General features: G+C 34.4%; 1 protein-coding gene across 8 annotated transcripts in view; it reads left to right on the top strand.

The window, feature by feature from the left end:
- Nucleotides 1-20,264, top strand: part of PTK2 (protein tyrosine kinase 2) — a 420,621-nt gene that overhangs the window by 258,075 nt on the left and 142,282 nt on the right. For all 8 annotated transcript variants that reach the window (XM_074202742.1, XM_074202744.1, XM_074202735.1 and 5 more), the window contains 2 exons: nucleotides 6,167-6,197; nucleotides 12,207-12,259. In XM_074202742.1, coding sequence (XP_074058843.1) covers nucleotides 6,167-6,197; nucleotides 12,207-12,259 — 84 coding nt within the window. The remainder of the gene's footprint in view (nucleotides 1-6,166; nucleotides 6,198-12,206; nucleotides 12,260-20,264) is intronic.

The raw sequence follows: 20,264 nt of genomic DNA, 5'->3' as shown, positions 1-20,264 counted from the left end.
ATGTCTTCCCATATATCAAATACATTGTGTCTTGTATCATGTTCCATTGCATTCATACATCAGTTGCTTAGCCCATTCTCACTTGTTGGACATCCATTTTATTTCCAGTTTTTGCTACTACAAAAAGTGTTTTATTTATTTATTTATTGGTTCATTCATTCATTTATTTTTAGCTTTTGCAAGGCAAATGGGGTTAAGTGGCTTGCCCAAGGCCACACAGCTAGGCAATTATTAAGTGACTGAGGCCAGATTTGAACTCAGGTACTCCTGACTTTAGGGCTGGTGCTCTATCCACTGCACCACCTAGTTACCCTTTTATATTTATTTTGATGTTGTTGTGGCCCTTGTTTTTGTCATTGACCTTCTTGGAATATGTCAGGTTCAAAAGAATATGATCATTTTAGTCATTCTCTTAGGATAATTGGGAATTGCTTTTCATAATACTTAAATCAATTCACATATAGACCAGAAACTAATTATTCTGCCTAACTTTACTCAATCAATCTGTTAAGAATTAAATATCTAATGTTGTCTTTCCCAGTTTTCTGGATGTGACGTTATTTGTTTTTATTTTCTTATTTTATAATGATTTCATATGGTTATTAATGATTTTCCATTCTTAATTTGAGAATTGTTTGCCCTCTGTTCTTAATCTGATAGCCATTTCAACTCTACCTTATCCTTTTCTTTTTGTCCTGTTTTTCTTTATCTCTTGCTTTATTTCAGCTGTAGATCACTCCCACTATCTGTCTTCTCTCTTCCCACTCACAAGCCACTGAACGCATCTAGTGGAAATCTCCTTATCCCTGATGATTGAATACATCACAAATTCTTTTTAAAGAACTTCAACTAGGACCCTTTCTGCAAAAAGCAGCTCTTTTATTTTTCCCTCTTTTCACTTCACTCTCCAAACAAATTATTCTTAACCTTCTCTTCTTTCCTATATACCTCATTTATAAATTACCATTTATAAATATAGTTTTCATATTGTCTCCCCCTTTAGACTGTAGTCTAAAAGCAGGGACTATCTTTTACCTTCTTTGTATCTACATTGCCCGAACATAATAGTCACTTAATAGATATTTGATGACTGATTAATGCTTCTTTAGCATAATATACGAAAAAGTTGTTTGTCAAACTTGAAATGCTTTGGAAATAAGCTTTGGTGGTATCTTTTAGATAAGTTTATGCAAAACACTGTGGTGGATACTGTTAAAAGGATTATAATCGATCAGTGAACTTTTTGTTTTGTTTTTTAATTTGTATTGATGCCCTTTGATATCACTTATATTTTCTTCTTCCCTTGTCAAGGACTTTACTGCTTACTTTACTGAGAGAAGTGAGACTATCTGACCTTAGCTCTTTCTTCTTCTATTCTCTTTATCCCAAAACCCTTTTTCACAGCCCCCTACTTTCTTCTCCTTTGCTTCAGACTCTGACAAAGAAGAGCCCTTCTCCCTACTAAGGCACTTGTGTCCAGTGCTTGGTCTCATCTTCTCCTCCACTTTTCTCCACCAGGTAGCAGCCTCAGCCATCCTACATCCTTTCCTCCCTCCCCATATCTATCTATTTATCTATGTGTCTGCCTACCTGCCTGTCTATCTGTCTGTCTGTTTATCTATCTATATCTCTTCCCTACTGTTTTTGAAAACATGTCCAGGTCTCCCCATCCTTAAAAACCTCTGATTAACCTATGCCCTTTCCTCAGGTTACAATGCCATATCTTCCCCTTTCTCAGCCGGACTTCCTTAAAAAAACTGCCTTACTCTCTACCTTTACTTCTTTTTCTCTTACTCCCCTCTCTGTTCTTTGCAGTCTACTTTATTACCACATGACTCAACTGAAACTATTTTCTGTGATCTCTTAATCGTCAAATCTGATAGTTTTTTTTAAATCAGTTCTCATTCTTCCCTGTCTTTCTCCTGAATTTGACATTGTTCGTTTGTCTTCTCCTCCTGAATACTGTCTTCTCTAGATGTTCATGATCCTGCTCTTTCTTGGTTTTCCTAATAATCTGACCACTTTTCTCAGTCTCTTTCGTAGGTTCACCTTGCCCACTAATTGTGAATATTTCCCAAGGTCTTGCCCTTTTCTCTTCCCTTACTACAATCTCTTTCATTGTAACTTCCTAAACTCCCATTTGTTTTGCTGTCATTGCTCTGCAGATGACTGCTACATCTTTATAGCTATTCCCAACTTCTCCCCTGAGCTTTAGTTCCACACCAGCAGGTGCCTAATGAATATTTTCAACTGAATTTCCTATAAATATCTTAAATACAAAATATTTAAAACTGACCATATTGCCTCTCCCCACCCTGAAATCTCCCTTCTTCCTACTTCTCTATTTCTGTTGAAATTCTTCCAATTTTTTAACCTCTGTGTTATCTTCAGCTCTTTATGCTGAATCAATCTTTGATATAATCAGTTGCCAAATTTTACCATTTCTATTGATATTTCTGGTATACTACCCTTTCAAGATAATCACACATATACTACCTTAATTAAGTTTTTAATCATTTCTAACCTCAACTATTCTAACAACTCTGAATCATTCTTCCTGACTCATATCTAACACCAGTTAAATTCATCCTACACACTATTATCAAAGTAAATTTTCTTAAGTGTAGTTCTAATCTTATGGCTTTTCTATTCAGCCACTTTAACGGGCTCCTTCTTACCTACTGGATAAAATATAAAACCTCCATTTAATTTTTAAAATCTGAAATGACACAGTCCTAATCTATCTTTTCAACCTTGTTATTCATAACTCATCTCACATTCTGCGGTCCAACCAAATTGTCCTTTAAGTACCTGTTGTGTGCCAGCTTCTGTGCTGAGTCCTCACAAGACAAAGAATGGCCAAAACAGCCCCTGCCATTAAAGGGGATGCAGTCTAATGGGGAGGACAGCAGATAGAAGCAGGTGCACACAAACTGTAGAGGGTAAATGAGAGGTGCTCATAAAGGGGAAGCATTGTGCAGAAGTTCAGTTGAGGCTGAATCTTAAATGAAGCAAGATAAACTTGAGAGATGAAGGTGGGAGGCAGGGTCTCATAGGCGTGGAGAGCAAAGTGGCTAGACCAAAGATTGTAAGAGGAAGAGCTATTTGAGTAGGCTGATGATATGATCACACCTACCAGTGAAGAATGGATTGTAGGAAAAGATGAGTTCATTTTAGCTGTGTTGTATTTGAAATGCCCAATGAATGAAGAGTTTGAGATAGTCACAGGACTGTGTGCTGTGAGACTTTATCTAGGGGGGCAGCTAGGTGGCGCACCGGATAAGAGCACTGCCCTGGAGTCAGAAGGACCTGAGTTCAAAACCAACTGAAGACACTTAAAGAATTACCTGTGTGACCTTGGGCAAGACACTTATCCCTAATTGCTTTAAAAAAAAAACAATGAAGAGAACCCATGGAAGAAAAATAACAGAAACATAAGAAAAATGAGTCTAAATCTAGAATGCACATGTGCACACACACATTCCCTCTTTGTCTGTCTGTCTGTCTCTGTCTCTCTCTCTCTCTCTCTCTCTCTCTCTCTCTCTCTCTCCAGTTTGCATGAGCATGACATGGATGAAAATCCAGGAAAAGAGCTAATTGTTGCTGGACAAAGCCACAAATGTTGACTAAAGCTTTTTCAAAGAATTTGGCTGAGGAGAGAAAAGAGATATTTAATGATAGCTTATGAGGATGATAATAGCTAATGGAGGGTTTTTTTTAAAGACTAAGAAGACTTGACCATGTTTGAAGGCAAAAGGGAAAGAACTTATAGAAAGAAGGTGAAGATTAGAAAGAAAAAAGTGAAGAAAGTGGAGTTTACTAGAAAATATGGCAGAGGTTGGATTGTTAGCAGATAACTGTTAATGATGGATTTGATCATTCTTTTTATTTTCTTTTTAAAACAAGTTTGTATTGGGCATTTACTATGTGCCAGGCATTAATTATATCACAAACCAGAGGTAAAAAGAGAATATTGAAAGGGTTACTGCTGTTGAGGTGCTGAATTCCATCTGGTTAGAAGCTATATATACTCATATACAAAGTTTACATGTAAAATTAAAGCTTATTTAAGCTACTGTTGAGGGCCAGCCCCTGTGAATGGAATACAGGTGTTTCTGGGGACAACAGTCACCTAGGATAAGCATTATATTCTTGCTCATATATGGATTGATTGACTCAACAATGAACCCTAATCTAAACATCTGGAGCTAGAACTGTATAGGAAACTTTCTGATAAGGAAGTCCACAAACTTCAAAAGATAAATATCATAAATTTAACCAGGGAAGCCAAGCAGCTGGGTTCCGTCTGACTTGTCGTGTCTGAGATAATTTTTGTAATAAGAGTCTGGATATTCAACAATATAGTTAAGAAATTGTCTTCATGACAAACTACAGTGGCATTTGCGATTGAGAGAATCAGGAAAGGCTTTGGTTGAAGGCAATGCTTGATCAAAGTCTTAACGGAAATAAGAGATTCTGTGAACATTCCAGGGATTAAGAACAGGCAGGACAATGGAAGATTGAATGCCTCATGATCAGACCATAAAATGAGGGAACAGAATAATAATCTTGGAATGCAAATAGTAGCCAGGTTGAAGAGGACTTTAAAAAGCCAAACAGCATGGTTTATATTTGACCCTAAAGACCCTTGGAGTTTATTGGGTAGAAGTATTCCATTGCCATGTTAGAATTTGTTTTGGTCCATAATATGAAGGGCTAGAGTGAGTGTGAAAGTGACTAGTCAGGCAGACTCACTGGGGTGCAGAGCATTAGGATTCCTTTAATTGTTATAAGCAAACATTTTATGATTAAATGACTTATAAACTATTCCAAAACAGTATATTCATCATGTCTGTTATTGTTTAAAGTTTTGTGAATATAAGATATTTATACTTTTTTTCAACTTGTTTGATAAAGGTTTGAATTCCTTGAAATATGTAAGACATTGTGCAAATCCATTGCAGTCATCTGTTATTGAGAATTCTAGGGATGACACTTGAATAGAAATAAATCACCTTTCTGTTGTCAATGGTATATTAAAAATCCCTATTTCAGGGTATCCACTAGTTAATGTATACGATAACTTTATATTTCCCAGGCGAATTCATGCTGCCTGGACGATCCTTTGTATTTATAATTTGCTTTGATTGTTGTATCAAAAAAAAATTCCAATTTGGCAGTATTTGTCTGAAGTGAAAAAGTTATATTAATAAGTGGTTGATATTAGTAAATTACATTATCTTATTGTTTTTATCATATGGTCGGCTATTTATTCTGTTGACCAAGATTTTTTTTTGTGGTTGATACATCAATTAGTAATATTTTTAGATTTCTCTATGTATATAAAATAATTTTTGTTATCAAATCACATTTTTTTGAAGCACCCAATGATTTTTAGCATATAATCTCAGCAATATTATTCTTGGTTTTTATGATTTAGATAGCCAAAACTATTTGATTATCATCATATTCATTTGCCCAGAACAATACAAATTAGAAGGATCACTGAATATGACTGGAAAGAATAAACTGATTTTCTCCCAAAGATGCCTTTCAGATTTAGAACAGACTTGACTTTAAGAGGAAAACTAGTATTTTTGAACCATTTGCTTCATAGAGTTGCTGTGAGTAAAATATTTTATAAATAGTAAATTGCCAAATAAATGTTATATGCAATTATTCTATTATCAGTTTTGACAATGTTTCTTTCCTTTGTCCCTTTGAATCAAGGGATGCTTTCAAAGTAATATGAGTAGGGGCAGCTAGATGGCATAGTGTATAGAGCACTGGCCCTGGAGTCAGGAGGACCTGAGTTCAAATTCGGTCTCAGATACTTAATAATTGCCTTTGCTGTGAGGCATTGGGCAAGTCATTTAACCCCATTGCCTTATATAAATAAAATTTTTAAAAAATAAATCAAAGTAATATGAGACTAAACAGTTAAAATTAAAGAACTCTGAAAGTTGAATATAAGACTATGAAAACCTAAAGTAAGTTGTACACAAGAAGTTTTTAGTAATGGTCTTGCTAAAAAACTGAAATATAATTTACATTATCTCAGCATTGTAGGCACCAAAAGTTGATCTTTATCGGAAAAAAATTATTAAAAAAACTAATCTGGGATACTTGCCTCCTATTATTTATTCATTTGTTTTTATTTTTGCAGAAGGTGAACGAGCCTTACCATCCATACCAAAGTAAGTTCTATTTCATTCTTTTATTATTTATGCTTTTGTAGACTCTGTAGCTGGCATCAGATTGATTAACTAAATCTTTTTTTTTAATTCCTATAAGTTTTTAAGCACATTGAAACTATTGTGTTTTCTCCCAAACTTGCCTATTTCTTGGAAAAGAATATATTCATGCTTCCCTTTGCCCAGGTTTATAGTGTTAGAGTAATCGTCAACTACCTACTATTCCTTATTTCCCATTTCTATTCTAGTTACCAAGTTTAATTTCCAACTCTACAGTATCTGTCACATTCATCGCTTTCCCCTGACCCTGATCCTACTTATTCAGCTACGACCTTAGTTCAAAATTTCATTACCTCTTGCTTCAATTATTGCAAAAGCCAAAGCAATTGCTTTTCTTGTTTCTAGTCTTTTCCACTGTAAAGAGTTGCCAGAATAAAATATAGTTAGGACCATAATACTCTATTCAACAATTATTGACTTTATAAAATTTTATACATTCAGATGGAGTTTGCGTTCTACTAAAACCTACAGATCTTTTTAAAACAATCTCTAACCATGACTTTTTGATGGATATTTTTAATACAAATATAAAGCCTTAGATTTAGTTTTATTAAATTTTTATCTCATTCAGTTTGGCCCAGTAATGTATATTTGATAAGTATAACTTCCCACCTTCAAATTTTAAAAAAATGTTAAATAATATGGACCACCCTGCATGTTAATGATTGCAAGCCTATAAGCCCTGCTTTTGGGAGAGGCTGAGGCTGATAGAATTTTTAACTTCATTAGAGATAAATCTGAGCTGGTGTTCATACTAAATGGAGTATCAGTATAGTGAGCATGAGACTGCTTTCCAAAAGAGTAATTAATACTGATTCACCACTCTATCAACATCATGCCAATGTGATTGATTTTTCATGATCTCTAACATTACTTTTTCCATTGTTTTTTCATATTAATATATATTTTTTCATGTTTGCTAATGTACAAAGTGTGAAGTGAAAACACTGAATTGTTTTAATTTGCATTTCTCTTATTATTATTGGTTTTCATGTGATTCATTCAATTAATAGTTTGTCACCTTTGCTTTTAACAACCTTTTGTTCCTTTTGTTAGGGAATGACTTTCAACCATAGCTATATTTCTATTTATATATCTATGTTATTGAAATAGTTATCTCACATATCAAGACCTTATCTCAAAATTGTAAGATTTTTTTGTATAGTTACCTCTATTCTTTGTTTGCTCAAGAATTATCTCCTACCCATAGCTGTGAAAGTAGATAGATACTGTTTTAAAAATCTGAAGCATTTGATGAATTTACTTTTAATTTTTATCTGTTTTACCTAGTTCTCTCTTTACTCCTCCCTAACATGTATTACTTTGCATCATATCTCTCCTAGTATGATTTTCTCTAGACCAGGGGATTTTGTCTTTGAAGCCTCTGAAATGGGATTTCTCTAAAGCTGTCGTGCATATCAGACTTTGTTCAAATTTCTTCTGTATCTCTAACTCAAATTCTAAGATGAAATATTCTGACATTCTCCCTTAAAAGATTTCTATTATTTGTACCCAAACAATCAGTTATTTGTTTGAAGGAATTTTCTCTTGATGTTTATTCCAATTAATTCATTGGCAGTAAGAATGGAAAAGATTGATTTTTTTGATACCTATTTTACATCTATTTACTTATGAATATGTTCTCTTTCTGAAAGAATATAGGCAGTTAGATTTTTACCTTTGTATTCTTTTTTTTAATTATTTATTTATTTATTTAGAATTTTACAATTATTCCCCTAATCTTGCTTCCCTCCCCCCTACTCTTCACAGAAGGCAATCTGTTAGTCTTTATATTGTTTCCATGGTATGCATTGATCTAAGTTGAATGTGATGAGAGAGAAATCATATCCTTAAGGAAAAAAATAAAGTTTAAGAGATAGCAAAATTATTTATATAATAAGATAACAGGTTTTTTAATTAAATTACCTTTGTATTTTTGATGCTTGTGAAAATATTTGTCAAATCGTAGGTGTTTAATAATCAGTCTTGTTGATTGAAGCTTAAAGGTAGAATGGATCTAACTTACCAATTGATGTTCATTTAAGGAGTGTTAAAAAATATCAAAGCACTTTCCAGGTAAAAACAGCTTGGCAGTTTTTGATGTTTCATCCTTTGTTCTCTAAAACCATGATAGCAGGGAGGTTATGTTTGTCCTTCAGTCTCAAAGAAGACATGACATCAGGGAGGTGATGTCATGACAAGCACATGAATTGGATTTGAGTGAGGTGGGGCTATGCTAAGTCACCAGTCTCATTTTCTCTTCCAGAGCTATCTGGGTCTAGTGACCAGATGTGAATCAGGATGACTGGAGATGGCTATGGATTCAAGGCAGTCATGGTTAAGTGACTTGTCCAAGGTCACACAACTAGTTAGTGTCAGTTGTCTGAGGCCAGATTTGAACTCTGGTCCTCCTGACTCCAGGGTTAGTGCTCTATCCATTAGGTGCCCCAGGGAGGTAATTCCACAACATGCATATGAATTGGATTTGAGTGAGGGGGTTGCTGTGCTAAATCACCAGCCTCACTTTCTCCTCCAGAGCCATTTGTATCCAATGCCCAGAAATGAACCAGAATGACTTGACCAGATGACAAGAGTAAAAGGAAAACTAGGTAAATCATTAAAATTAAAAGTAAACTCATCCATCAGAACTGGATGAGAGGTAGTCAAGGTTAAGTAACTTACTCAAAGTCACATAGCTAATAAGTGTCAATTCTCTAAAACTGAATGTGAATTCACATTCTCCAGTCTCCAAGGCCAGTGCCCTATCTACTGTGCCACCTTGTTGTGAATGTTACTAAGACAGATTTTAGGGGGAAAGTGGTAATCTCAGTATTAAATGTAGAGAAATAGATAGAGATTAGGGGATCTGAAATATGGAAGTTGAGTTCAGAGAATTGCTTGTGGCCCAAGATAAAACACCTATGAGTCATCTGAGTGTTCCAGACTGTTGAAGCCATTAGCATAAATGAGATCACTCTTATGACTAGAGAGAATCAAGGAAAAGAACTTAAACTTCTTGAGAAAAGTCCACATTAAGTGAACCAGAGAAAGAGAGCAGAGAGCCAGCTAGATGAGTGTATTCACAAAGAAATCAAAGTTAGATGGATTTTCCTGAATGAAGAAGTTGTCCGTTTATTTCAGATAGTGCACAGATAAATTAAAGTGTGACCAGTGGAACCTTTTCAAAGAATATTTTTATCTGAGTGGAAAATAGGCCAGATAGTAAGAAGTTGTGAAGAGTGACCTTAGGAGGTAACAGCAACACTTGTATTCTTTTTAGAAGTGTGTGTCTGTCTCAGGCTACCATATTTGATTTGTCTTCTCTTATACAGTTGCAGTTAAAGCAGTTTTTTTCAGAAAAGCTTATTCATACCAAATAGGCTCTCAATATCTTATTTGTATTTGTTCAGTAAGGTTTCATAAACATTCTGAAATTTCAAGAGTCTTTAAAGAAGGCACTTGTGACTAGAAAGAGAATATTGGAGATATGAGAGATAAATATTGCTTTTTGATTGAACATTTTATAGTAGCCAGATGAAAAATATACTCATTGATAAAAGGATAGACTAGGCATCACAGCAGCAGCAGGGAAGATCATTCTCCTATGGGATTAAGTTTTTGATAGCCTCTGATGATGAGTAAAGAAGAAAAATCTTTGGATCTTATGTTTATATCTGAAAGGGATCTCAAAACCATCTGGTGCAACTGCTCACTTTACAGATGAGGAAGTATGCCAGTGAAGATTAGCAACTTGAACAAAATCACCTGAGGAGGAAGCCTCTGAAGGGGACCTGGACTTCTGATTGTAGAACCAGTGCTCTGATTGCTTAGGATGCTTTGGTGATACAAGGAATTGATAATACCCTAAGATAAATAGAAATCATGTTGAGAGGAAAGCAGATAGGATTTGATGGGAAATTGAATATAGTAAGTAAAACATATTTATGTTGGACAAGGGAATTTGTCTTATTTATCTTTGTTGCAAAACCAAGGTCTTAAAATACATAGGTCTTAAGAATAATTTAAAGGATCTTTTCAGACTGATTACTCATTACTCTTGCCATGTCCTCTTTGTCCCAGTCCAACTGACCCACCTATTGTTTCTTTCATCCCCATATCTTTTGGCAGGCAAACCATGCCCCACCCTACCCCAGTCTTTGGTGTGCTCTTTCTTCTCACCTCTACCTATAAGAACCCCTATCTAAAGACTCACTTTCAGGTGCCACCTCCTTTTGAGGAACAGGAAGTTCATTTTACTTATTTTTTCAATTCATGAAACTAAACAAGTATTTCTATGACATAGTACAATAAAGAAAATGATTGCATATTTTTATTTTATTATAATCATCTTTTAATTCTGAGTTGTAGGTAATGTTCTAGCTCTCAGATTCTCTTTACTTTTATTTTTGGAATGCTGTTCAAGGGTTCAACCTTAGGGAATCCTCCCTTCTAAGCCATGATTTGGTCCCCCTATCCATGCTGCCCTGAAAATATTCTTGCTTCCTGAGATAGCATATTCACTGCTTGCTCCTCCTTGCCCAGAATCATAGTATGGAATCACCTCAAAATTACTTTCATTATTATTGACTGAATAGTTTTGAGAATACAATGAGGAGACAACGGAAGTCATCTAGGCCAAATCCACCTTTATTTTACAGATGAGGAAACTGAAGTTACATGATTAGTTTTGCCCAAGGACACACATTGGTAATAAATCATGAGCCAATATTCAGTCATGTGTCATTTTACTCCAAATACAGTTTTTTCCACAAAATGAAATTATTTGAAGTCTTGAAATTTTTTTTTAGAAAAAAATGTGTGCACAGATTAATTTTAGTTTGGGGATAGTTTCTAACAAATATTTCAGTCATTGCTTTAAGATTATGCACTTTCTTCAACTCTTTCCCTCTCATATACATTCAAGAATATTATAGCAAATATATATATTTTTCATTGTGTTAATTACCCAAGATTCTTGAAATGAGACTTCTGACAGCATTGTTATACTGTGGAAAATATTTTCTTTTTATAATTCAAATTCCATTTTGCAAATTAGAACTACTAATCCAATTTGACTTTCTTCATTTCAAAAGAAAACTGCTTTAGATAATTAGTAAATGGGAGCGGCTGGGTGGCACAGTGAACAGAGCACCGGCCTTGGAGTCAGGAGTACCTGGGTTCAAATCCAACCTCAGACACTTAATTACCTAGCCTTGTGGCCTTGGGCGAGCCACTTAACCCCATTGCCTTGAAAAAAAAAATCTAAAAAAAAAGAAAATCAGTAAATGTTAGAATTGCCATTATAAATGTTTATATGATTTTTCATTCTCTGATTATTTAAAAAAATTGTGAAAAACTGATAGCATATGTAGAACAGAAAATGGTAGTCCTTTTTTTAGACTATTATTATTTACAAATAGCCAGATGTTTTTCAATTACTTTTCTTCTATTTAGAATAAAAATACACTATTTAATCAAATGATTTAAAGAATGTAACAAACTTTAAAATACCTAATCTTCAGTAATGTTTCCAATTTTATTTTGGCTAGATATAGTAGTAGAGATAGTTCTAATTTTCCATTTTTGCTTTAAAGCAGTAATAGTATTTTTTTATATTCTCATATTTAGATGTTTAATTTAATCAAAAAGTACATTATATGTAACAGTTTTATAACTGTTTAAACTATGTATCCTATGGCAAATATTTTTGCCTGACTCTTTGGATGTTTTAGTTAATTTTTAAAAACTTAACATTTTTAAGCATTCAAACTTTAATTATTTGGGTGAACTTAAGTGGTAGAATCCAATTTTTTCTTTCCCTTCTTATCTCCTCCTCTGTAAAATTCCATATCCATGAAAAATGTATCAGTTCTGCTCATTACAGTTGCTTCACAGTGTGTCTGACCATAAAGAATGGATAACATTCAAAGATTTGAAACTCTTGTTTTACAGGCTAGCCAACAATGAGAAGCAAGGAGTAAGAACACATACAGTCTCTGTATCAGGTAAGGGTCAAAACTGTAAAACTTTATTAGTCAATCCAATAGTTATTCATTTGAGTACTGTTGTGATGTTGTAGGTTGTTATACTCTTCCCCCAAAATATGAGTTTAGCCAATATACTTTTAACAAAAGATATGTGATTGTGATTTGAAAATATAACAAAAATGCTGGACAATTGAGAAGTGTTTTTTCAGTTGGAAATTAGACTATCATTTTAATTTATTTTTAATATTTGACCAGAATTCAGGAGCATATAAGGAATAAGTAAAATTAAAATTAAGTGTTTAGATTTCATGAAAGAGCAGAAACATTAATTTATGTATTTTTATTTTGTATATTTTACTTTAATATAAATCAATATTTATTTGAAATATATATGTTGGCAACTGTCAGTTGACCATTATTATTAATATATTGTTTTGTAGAAAACTGTTATTTACCTGTAATAACAAATTCCTGGTGACTATCAGCTGTCCTGATGAGCTAAATTTCAAAATATTTTATTCCATTGTTTAAAATAATGACTTTTTATGAATTATCCAGGTAAGAAAAGAGTTATTATTGAAATGAAAGATAGCATTCTTGATTTTCTACAGAAAAGAGTAGCTATAATAGCTAGAACTCTGATGACTTTATTGTTTCATAAACTAAGTCCTAAGGTATTCTCCACAGTTCTGAAAAATGCAGAGCTTGGAATATTAAACTGATTTTGATGATGCCCATCCCTTTATAGACTACTACTGAAATACTGACTGAGAAAATATTCTATACTTTGGTCTAGACATAGATATACATTTTATGTTACTTTATGGCATCACTATAGCCAGTCAACAGCCTATAAGTTTATAGGTACTTTTTTTCCAATTCTCAAGTATTAGACAGAGCTGAGAAATCTAGGGAGTAATGTGTTTGTACAGTAACTATTTATTAAGGAATCTCTTTTGTTGGGTGCATAAATTGAATTTAAGTGAGGTAGAACTGCATGATGTCATCTGCCTCACTGTCTCTTCCAAAATCATCATGATCCTGCATAGCAAGAAGGGTCAAGACAACTGGCAAATTCTTCAACTTGAAAAGGCTACAAGCCAAGACCAAAGTGGAGGGATTGTTGGTATGTGATCTTCTGTTTGCAGATTATTGTGCCTTCAATGCAGCCTCTGAAGCTGAGATGAAACAAAGCACAGATTGATTCTCTGCTGCTTGTGCTCATTTTGGTCTAACAATTAATTCCAAGAAAGCACATGTAATCCATCAGTCAGCACCCCACCATCCATAAGTGGAACCATCGATTACAGCAAATGGAGAAGTGTTGAGTACTGTGGATAAGTTCACTGACCTTGGCAGTGTCCTTTCCAGGGAGGTACACATTGACAATGAGATTGACACTCAACATTTCCAGAGCTAGCTCAGTATTTGGGAGGCTCTGAAAGAAAGTGTGAGAGTGAAGAGGTATTAGACTGACTACCAAACTGAAGGTCTACAGAGCTGTTGTGCTGAACTCATTGCTGTATGCCTGTGAACCCTGGACAGTCTACCAGCGCCATGTGAGGAAACTGAATTGCTTCCATTTAAATTGTCTTAGGAAGATTCTGAAGATCACCTGGCAGGAGAAGATACCAGACACTAGGGTCCTTTCTTGCACTAAACTGCATTCCCACATTACTACAGAGAGGCCAGATGGGCTGGCCATGTTGTTAAAATGCCAGACATATGCTTGCCAAAAAGACTGTTTTATGGAGAACTCACACAGGGCAAGTGCTCACAAGGGGGTCAGAAGAAGCAATACCAAGACACCCTGAAGGTCTTATTGGAGAGCTTTAGAACTGATTGTACAGCATGAGAGACAGTGGCACAGGACTGCCCAGCATGGTGTGCCCTCCTCAGTGAGGGTACCGCACTCTATGAGGAAGGCAGAATTGAAGCAGCTCAAAGAAAACATGATATCTGTAAGTTTAGAGTACCCAGGTGTTCACATGGATTATTTGTTCCCAACCTGTATTGGAGCATTCCAAGCTTGTGTTGGTTTGAGCAACCACAGTTGGACATCTGCAATTTGTCCCAAACATAGTGATGTCATTTTGGTCTTCTTCAGGATGAATAAGAACCATATTGTCCAGTTACTAATTATCTAACAACTGAAAATCATGGGACTTAGAAGCTACAGGTTTCATAAAGGACATTTAAAAAAAATTTTCTTGGGAGAAAAGCAAGATCCAAGGACTTATGTTTAAATATGGATGAGACAGTGCTATAGACAATAAAGAAGAAGAAGCAAACTGCTCAATTACTATTTTTGCTTTCACTTTCTGGGATAAGTGAATGACCTTTTTAGTAGAAATGTCAGAACAAAACTGACTAGGGAGAGCACACATAAATAAGGAAAATGTTTGAGTACTTTTTTACCTGGGATGAATTCAAATCACCTGGTGCCAAAGAAATATATTCCTTTGCAATAAAAATGCTTGTGGATATAATTGCTTAGGCACTGTATTTGTTATTTTTGAGTTCTGCTTATTTCAGTGGCATCACTTTATATAAATCTTTACATTATTTTTCTGTATTCATAATATTTGTCCATTTTTATTTCACAAAAAAATTCATTTCATTCATGTGCCAAGTTTATTTAGCCACTCCCCAATTAATTGCTATCTCCTTTTTTTCAATTATATTCAACCACAAAAAGTGCTTATATGAATATTTTGGTGTATATAAAGTCTTTTTGTTAATGAGAGGGAAAGGGTGTGGAGAGGCATTTAATTAATAGCTCTTTGTCAAAGAATATGGACAATTTAGTCATTGTATTTGCATAATTCCAATTGCTTTCTAGGATGGTTGTATCAGAAATGTCTTATTTGTGCCTGTCTTTCCAAACTCTCAACTTCATTAACTATCCCTGTCTCTTGTCATCTTTGTCAGTATTGTAAGTATGAAATGACACCTCAGGGTTGTTTTTATTTACATTTCTCATATTAATGACTTGTGCTTCTTTTCATGTTACTGTTAATTATTTGCTGTTCTTAGTTGGAGAATTTTTTTTTGATTGTCTATCTACTAAGGATTGGTCTTTAGTCACATATTAATTTTTTTAACTTATCTCTTAGATATCAAAGCCTCAACAAAGATATTTGATATAAAAATCATTTTCCAGTTATTACTTCTCAACCTACTCTTGCATTGATTTTCTGCTTAAGATTGCCTTTCAATTTCATGTTCTAAAAGTAACCATTTTATCTTTTATAATTGCTTCTATTCCTTGTTTGGTTAAAAATTTATACCCTATCCATAATTTGATATGTTTTGGTGTTTAATATTCTAATTACATATTTATTTTTAATTTATTATGAAATATGACATAAGAGGTTGTTCTAAGCCACATGACTTTACAGTTTTCCCAATAGGTCTTATAAAATAAGAGCTCTTTGCTAGGTAATTTGTACTTTGGGATTTATTTTACATTGAGTTATTCATTTTCATTATTTCTGATTCTTTCACATATAATCTATTCACCCTTTCTGCTTTTATATTTTTTAACGTGTACTCAATGGTTTTATTTAAGGTCTAAAAGTGCCCTCTCGTTACCCTTGTTTTGTAGACCAATTTATTCCTTGAAGTAAATTTCTTAATAGTTGTATAGAACTAGAAAAAAATCATAAAGATATTTGTTTTGGATAACTTGGGGTTTAAAAAAAGTTAAAGATTTTTTACATGATACTGGAAAAATATTTTAAAATTTTTCCTTGGAGTGGAAGGAAACTTGTTAAACTGGATGCTATCTAGAAGATATTAACAAACAGATTATCAAAAGACCTTGAGACTATGCCATATGAGGATTGATTAAAGAAACCATCAATGTTTGAACCAGAGAAATGAAGTCTTAGAAATATACAATTACTCTGAGTCTTTCCATTCAAAGCTATGATTTCTTCAGTAGCAATAAAAGTTGTGAGAGTTGAACTATAAGGAACGCTGAGAACAAAAAAATCAACACTTTTGAATTATGGTGCCGGCTGTCAGCACAGCAAGGAGATCAAATCAGTCAGTACTTTAAAAAAAATTAATTCAAGCTATTCCCTGGGAGCGCAAATATTTAAGCTGAAGCTTCAATACTTTGACCACAAAATAAGAATAGAGGATTCAGCAGGAAGGATCCTGAAGATGGCTAAGACTGAGGGCAAAAGGAAAAGGGGAACACAGAAGAAGAGATGGATAGATAGATGGTGTCATGGAAACAATGAACATGAACTTGGACAGTCTTCAAGAGTTAGAAAGGCCTGGAGTGCTCTGATCCATGAGGTCATGAAGAATTCGCCATTACTGAATGACAGAATAACAGCATTCTCATTTCACCTTCCTTTTATGTGTTATATTCTCCCTATAGAATTTAAACTTCTCAGAGGTAGGGACTATCGTTCTTCCTGCATTTTTGTTCCTAGCATTTAATATGATGGGCACAGAATAAATACTTGCTGAAAGCTGTCTTTAAGCTATCATGTTGAGGACTAATTAGACTTGTTCTATAAATCTGTAGAACAAAGAATAATAGGTTAATATTTCAAAGAGGCAAAGTTAGACTTGATAACAAAAGGAGGAAAAAACTTCCTAGTTATTAGAACTGTTTCAGAGCATTATTGCTTGCAGAGATACTGAGTGAAGGGTCTTCCCTCTTCAGCTGAATGCTGAATGACCACTTACTGGATATGTCATAAGGGGGAGTCCTTTTCTATATATGTTGGACTCAATTGCTCCTGAAACTTCTTGCATAACTCTATTGTTGTCCTAAAACCCTGAATCTCTTAATTTTGAGGTCTAAGGACCTTTTCATTGAAACTTCTTGTTAGGACCTTTTCTGTTTTCTCCTTATCAGTTATCCTTCATAGGAATCTTCATTTTGCAACCAAAATTTTTATACTTTCAGGGTTTTCTAGAGTATTAAGATTTGAGAGAAAAGCTAATTGAAATTAAATGAGCTTTTAAAAAATAATTTAAATAATTAAATAATTTAAATAATCATAGAGAACTATGATTAGCACTGAGGTAAGTACAGAGAGAGAAAAACCTCCTGTCCAGACCAATTTAAAGTCTGTTTAGGTATATAAGATGCATATGTAAATGAGAAAGATGAGTATCACACTCTGAGTTCCAAGGAAGTTGAGGTCACATTGTATGAACTGATGCAGAGTGAAGTGCAAAGAACTGGGAAAAAAATTATACAATAGCAGCATTGTAGATGGTGAAAGACTCACAAGCACAACTAACAACCAGAATTTCAGAGAACCACCACAAATTCTTGGATCCATTGACTGTGGCCTTCTTGCTATTACATGACACAGTCCATCTCTTGGCTCTTTTCTTCACCACCCCCTCCCTCCCTTTTTTCCTTTTACTGACTGCTATGCCTAGAATATTCTCCTTCATTCTCTCTTCCTACTGGCTTCTCTGACTTTCCTCAAATCCCCACTAAAATCCTACCTTTTGCAGAAAGAACTCCCAACCCCTTTTAATTCTGTTGCCTTCCATCTTTTAATTATTGTCCACTTAATTTTTATTAAATTTCTTTTTAGGCCAGTTGTTTTGGAATTTAAATAAGTAAATGTATACCAGGATGTAAATACAGTTTTATTTATGTTTTGAAGACAGTGACAGTAAATCAATATATATATATTTATACTTATTTCTTAATTAGTGTAGGAAAAACTATAATAATCATGATGATGATGAGGATGATGATAAAAGGATTGAATAAGAGACTGACCTTAAGGTTTATGGTACTTGGGTTTTAATCTAGTCTTGCCAATTACTAGCTGCCTGATTATTGGGAAGTGACTTTCTCCCTTCTATACCACAATTTCTTTATCTTTTAGTTACAAAAATTAAGGGGGAAGAATAGGGGAGGCATGGTTAGATAGTAGTTGATCTGAAAAAAAATCTGGGTACTTAATAGTATGCAAATCTTAATAAAACAGCAGCATAATATGGCAGCCAAGAGGGAATTAAATTTGTTCTCTTTGACCCTGAAGAAAGAACCAGGAGCTATGGGTTAAAGTTGCAAGGAGGCAGATTTATACTTGATATCAGAAAAAAACTTCCTGATTAGTCCAGAAGTTGAATAGGTTCCTTCAAGAGGTGGGTGAGTTGCCCCCTCCTGAGAGATCAAGAAGAGGCTATATGTCTCTTATTTTATATGTCATAAAAGAGATTCCTTTTGAACTAGATGGTCACTGAGATTGATTTCACTTATAAAATTCTATGATTCATTTATAAAATGAAAGGTTAGGATTACATGGTCACCAGGTTCCCTTCTGACATTTTGTGGCTTTATATTCTATCCAAATAGGTTAAAAATCTCATTGATTTGAACATTTCTTTTGCTAAGGCAAATCACAACTTGTCAATACCTGTCCATCATTTCTCCTGAGTGGAATAATTAGGTCTACTTTTCCCAATTCACCCTTTCTGTTTGACTCACTTATCTTACTTTTTGGTTGCATTTTTTCTGATGATATCATTTTCCCCATTCTTCATCCATGTTCTAGTCTATATTGCTCACACCTACCATGCATCTTTCCATTGTTCTCTATATGTTCTCATTTTTAATTCTTTTGAGCCACACCACAACATACTTTTAAAAAGGGGATCTGTATGTCTCATTGACACTTAGGATATTCTGCAGACAGTATAGCCCACTGTCTTCAAGTTTAATTCTAGGACCAGTCACTGTACTTTTGTTCTAAATCTCCCCACTTCTGGTGGGTGACAGGTGAAAGGACAAGAGACAAGAGGTTTCAAGCCTCAGAATATGTCGATTTGCTTAAGCATCACATGACAATTAACTAACAGTTGGGACTAGGCCCCTTGCTTAGCTTAAGGCTGGACCTTAAATGCAGGGGGAGGCAACTTTCATATATTATAAATAATTAATTGAGACCAATTAGTTTAAAAGAATACAATACAATATTAAGTAATCTGATTGGATGAAAGATTAAAGTCTTTCCAAGTTTGGCGGGGGAAGCTGGCACAATTCCCTGAATTTAGAAAAAGAGGTTTTCTACTCCCCCCTAGTGTCTTTGAAAATAGTCAAAGTATTGTGGAAATAATAGCTTCTCAGTATAGGACCAGTTTTCAATATCCATGGATTGCTTGAGATGTCTATTGTAGAAAAAACTTGTTGCTTCAGTATTTAGATCTGACAGGGTTTCTGGTCAGCATTACCAGCCCCAGCTTTCTAGCCACACAAGACTAGGCTCAAACACTATATTCTCAAACAGAGAATTATTAAAATTCTCATAAGACAGAATTTGGACTTGACCATAATTGAAGAAGTAGAAAAGGGGCTAATTTAACTCCACAATTGAGTCACAAGCTAGATGGAGTCAGTGTGGTTTCCACAATTCCCACAATTAACCACTTATCCTATCAGTTCCCTCTCAGTATGCATCCTAATGAACCAATAGGTTCTCTAGCCAAACAGATGCCCTTATGTGGGCATGAAGCATTCTTCATCTACTTCTTTTTGCACATGTGGATCTTCAGACCATTCTCTTTTAAATGACTGCAGATCACTTCCAAACAGCTCTTCATTATCCCCAGGGCTTGATACAACCAACACAATGTTGAACAAATGGCAACATCTGAAGGGGGATCCTTTTTCAATTTGGACTCTGTTTTATCTCCATCTTTAGCAAGCATTTTATGCTTACCTTATGTTTAGGATTAGAAGGTTTTTAAATAAGGTCTGTGATACAATAAACATTTTTAAGTGCCTTTTGTTTAGCAAGCTCCATGCTAAGTCCTGTAGAGATAGAAAAAAAAATTGAAAGAATGACCTTTACTTAATGGTCTCATGGGGAGGATGACATGCAAGTGACTGTGGCCAAACAAGCTATATAGGGAATAAATTGAAAGTAATCCACAGAGAGAAGGCACTAGCATTAGAGAGGAACAGGAAAAATTCATATATTTAATGAAATTTTCCCTGGGTCTTAAGGAAGCCTGAAGTTGGAAATGAGAA

Source organism: Macrotis lagotis, chromosome X (assembly GCF_037893015.1).
Source record: "Macrotis lagotis isolate mMagLag1 chromosome X, bilby.v1.9.chrom.fasta, whole genome shotgun sequence".
Taxonomy (NCBI): domain Eukaryota; kingdom Metazoa; phylum Chordata; class Mammalia; order Peramelemorphia; family Peramelidae; genus Macrotis; species Macrotis lagotis.
Note: the sequence above shows the minus strand (reverse complement) of the source record. Positions and strands in the feature narration are given on the sequence as shown.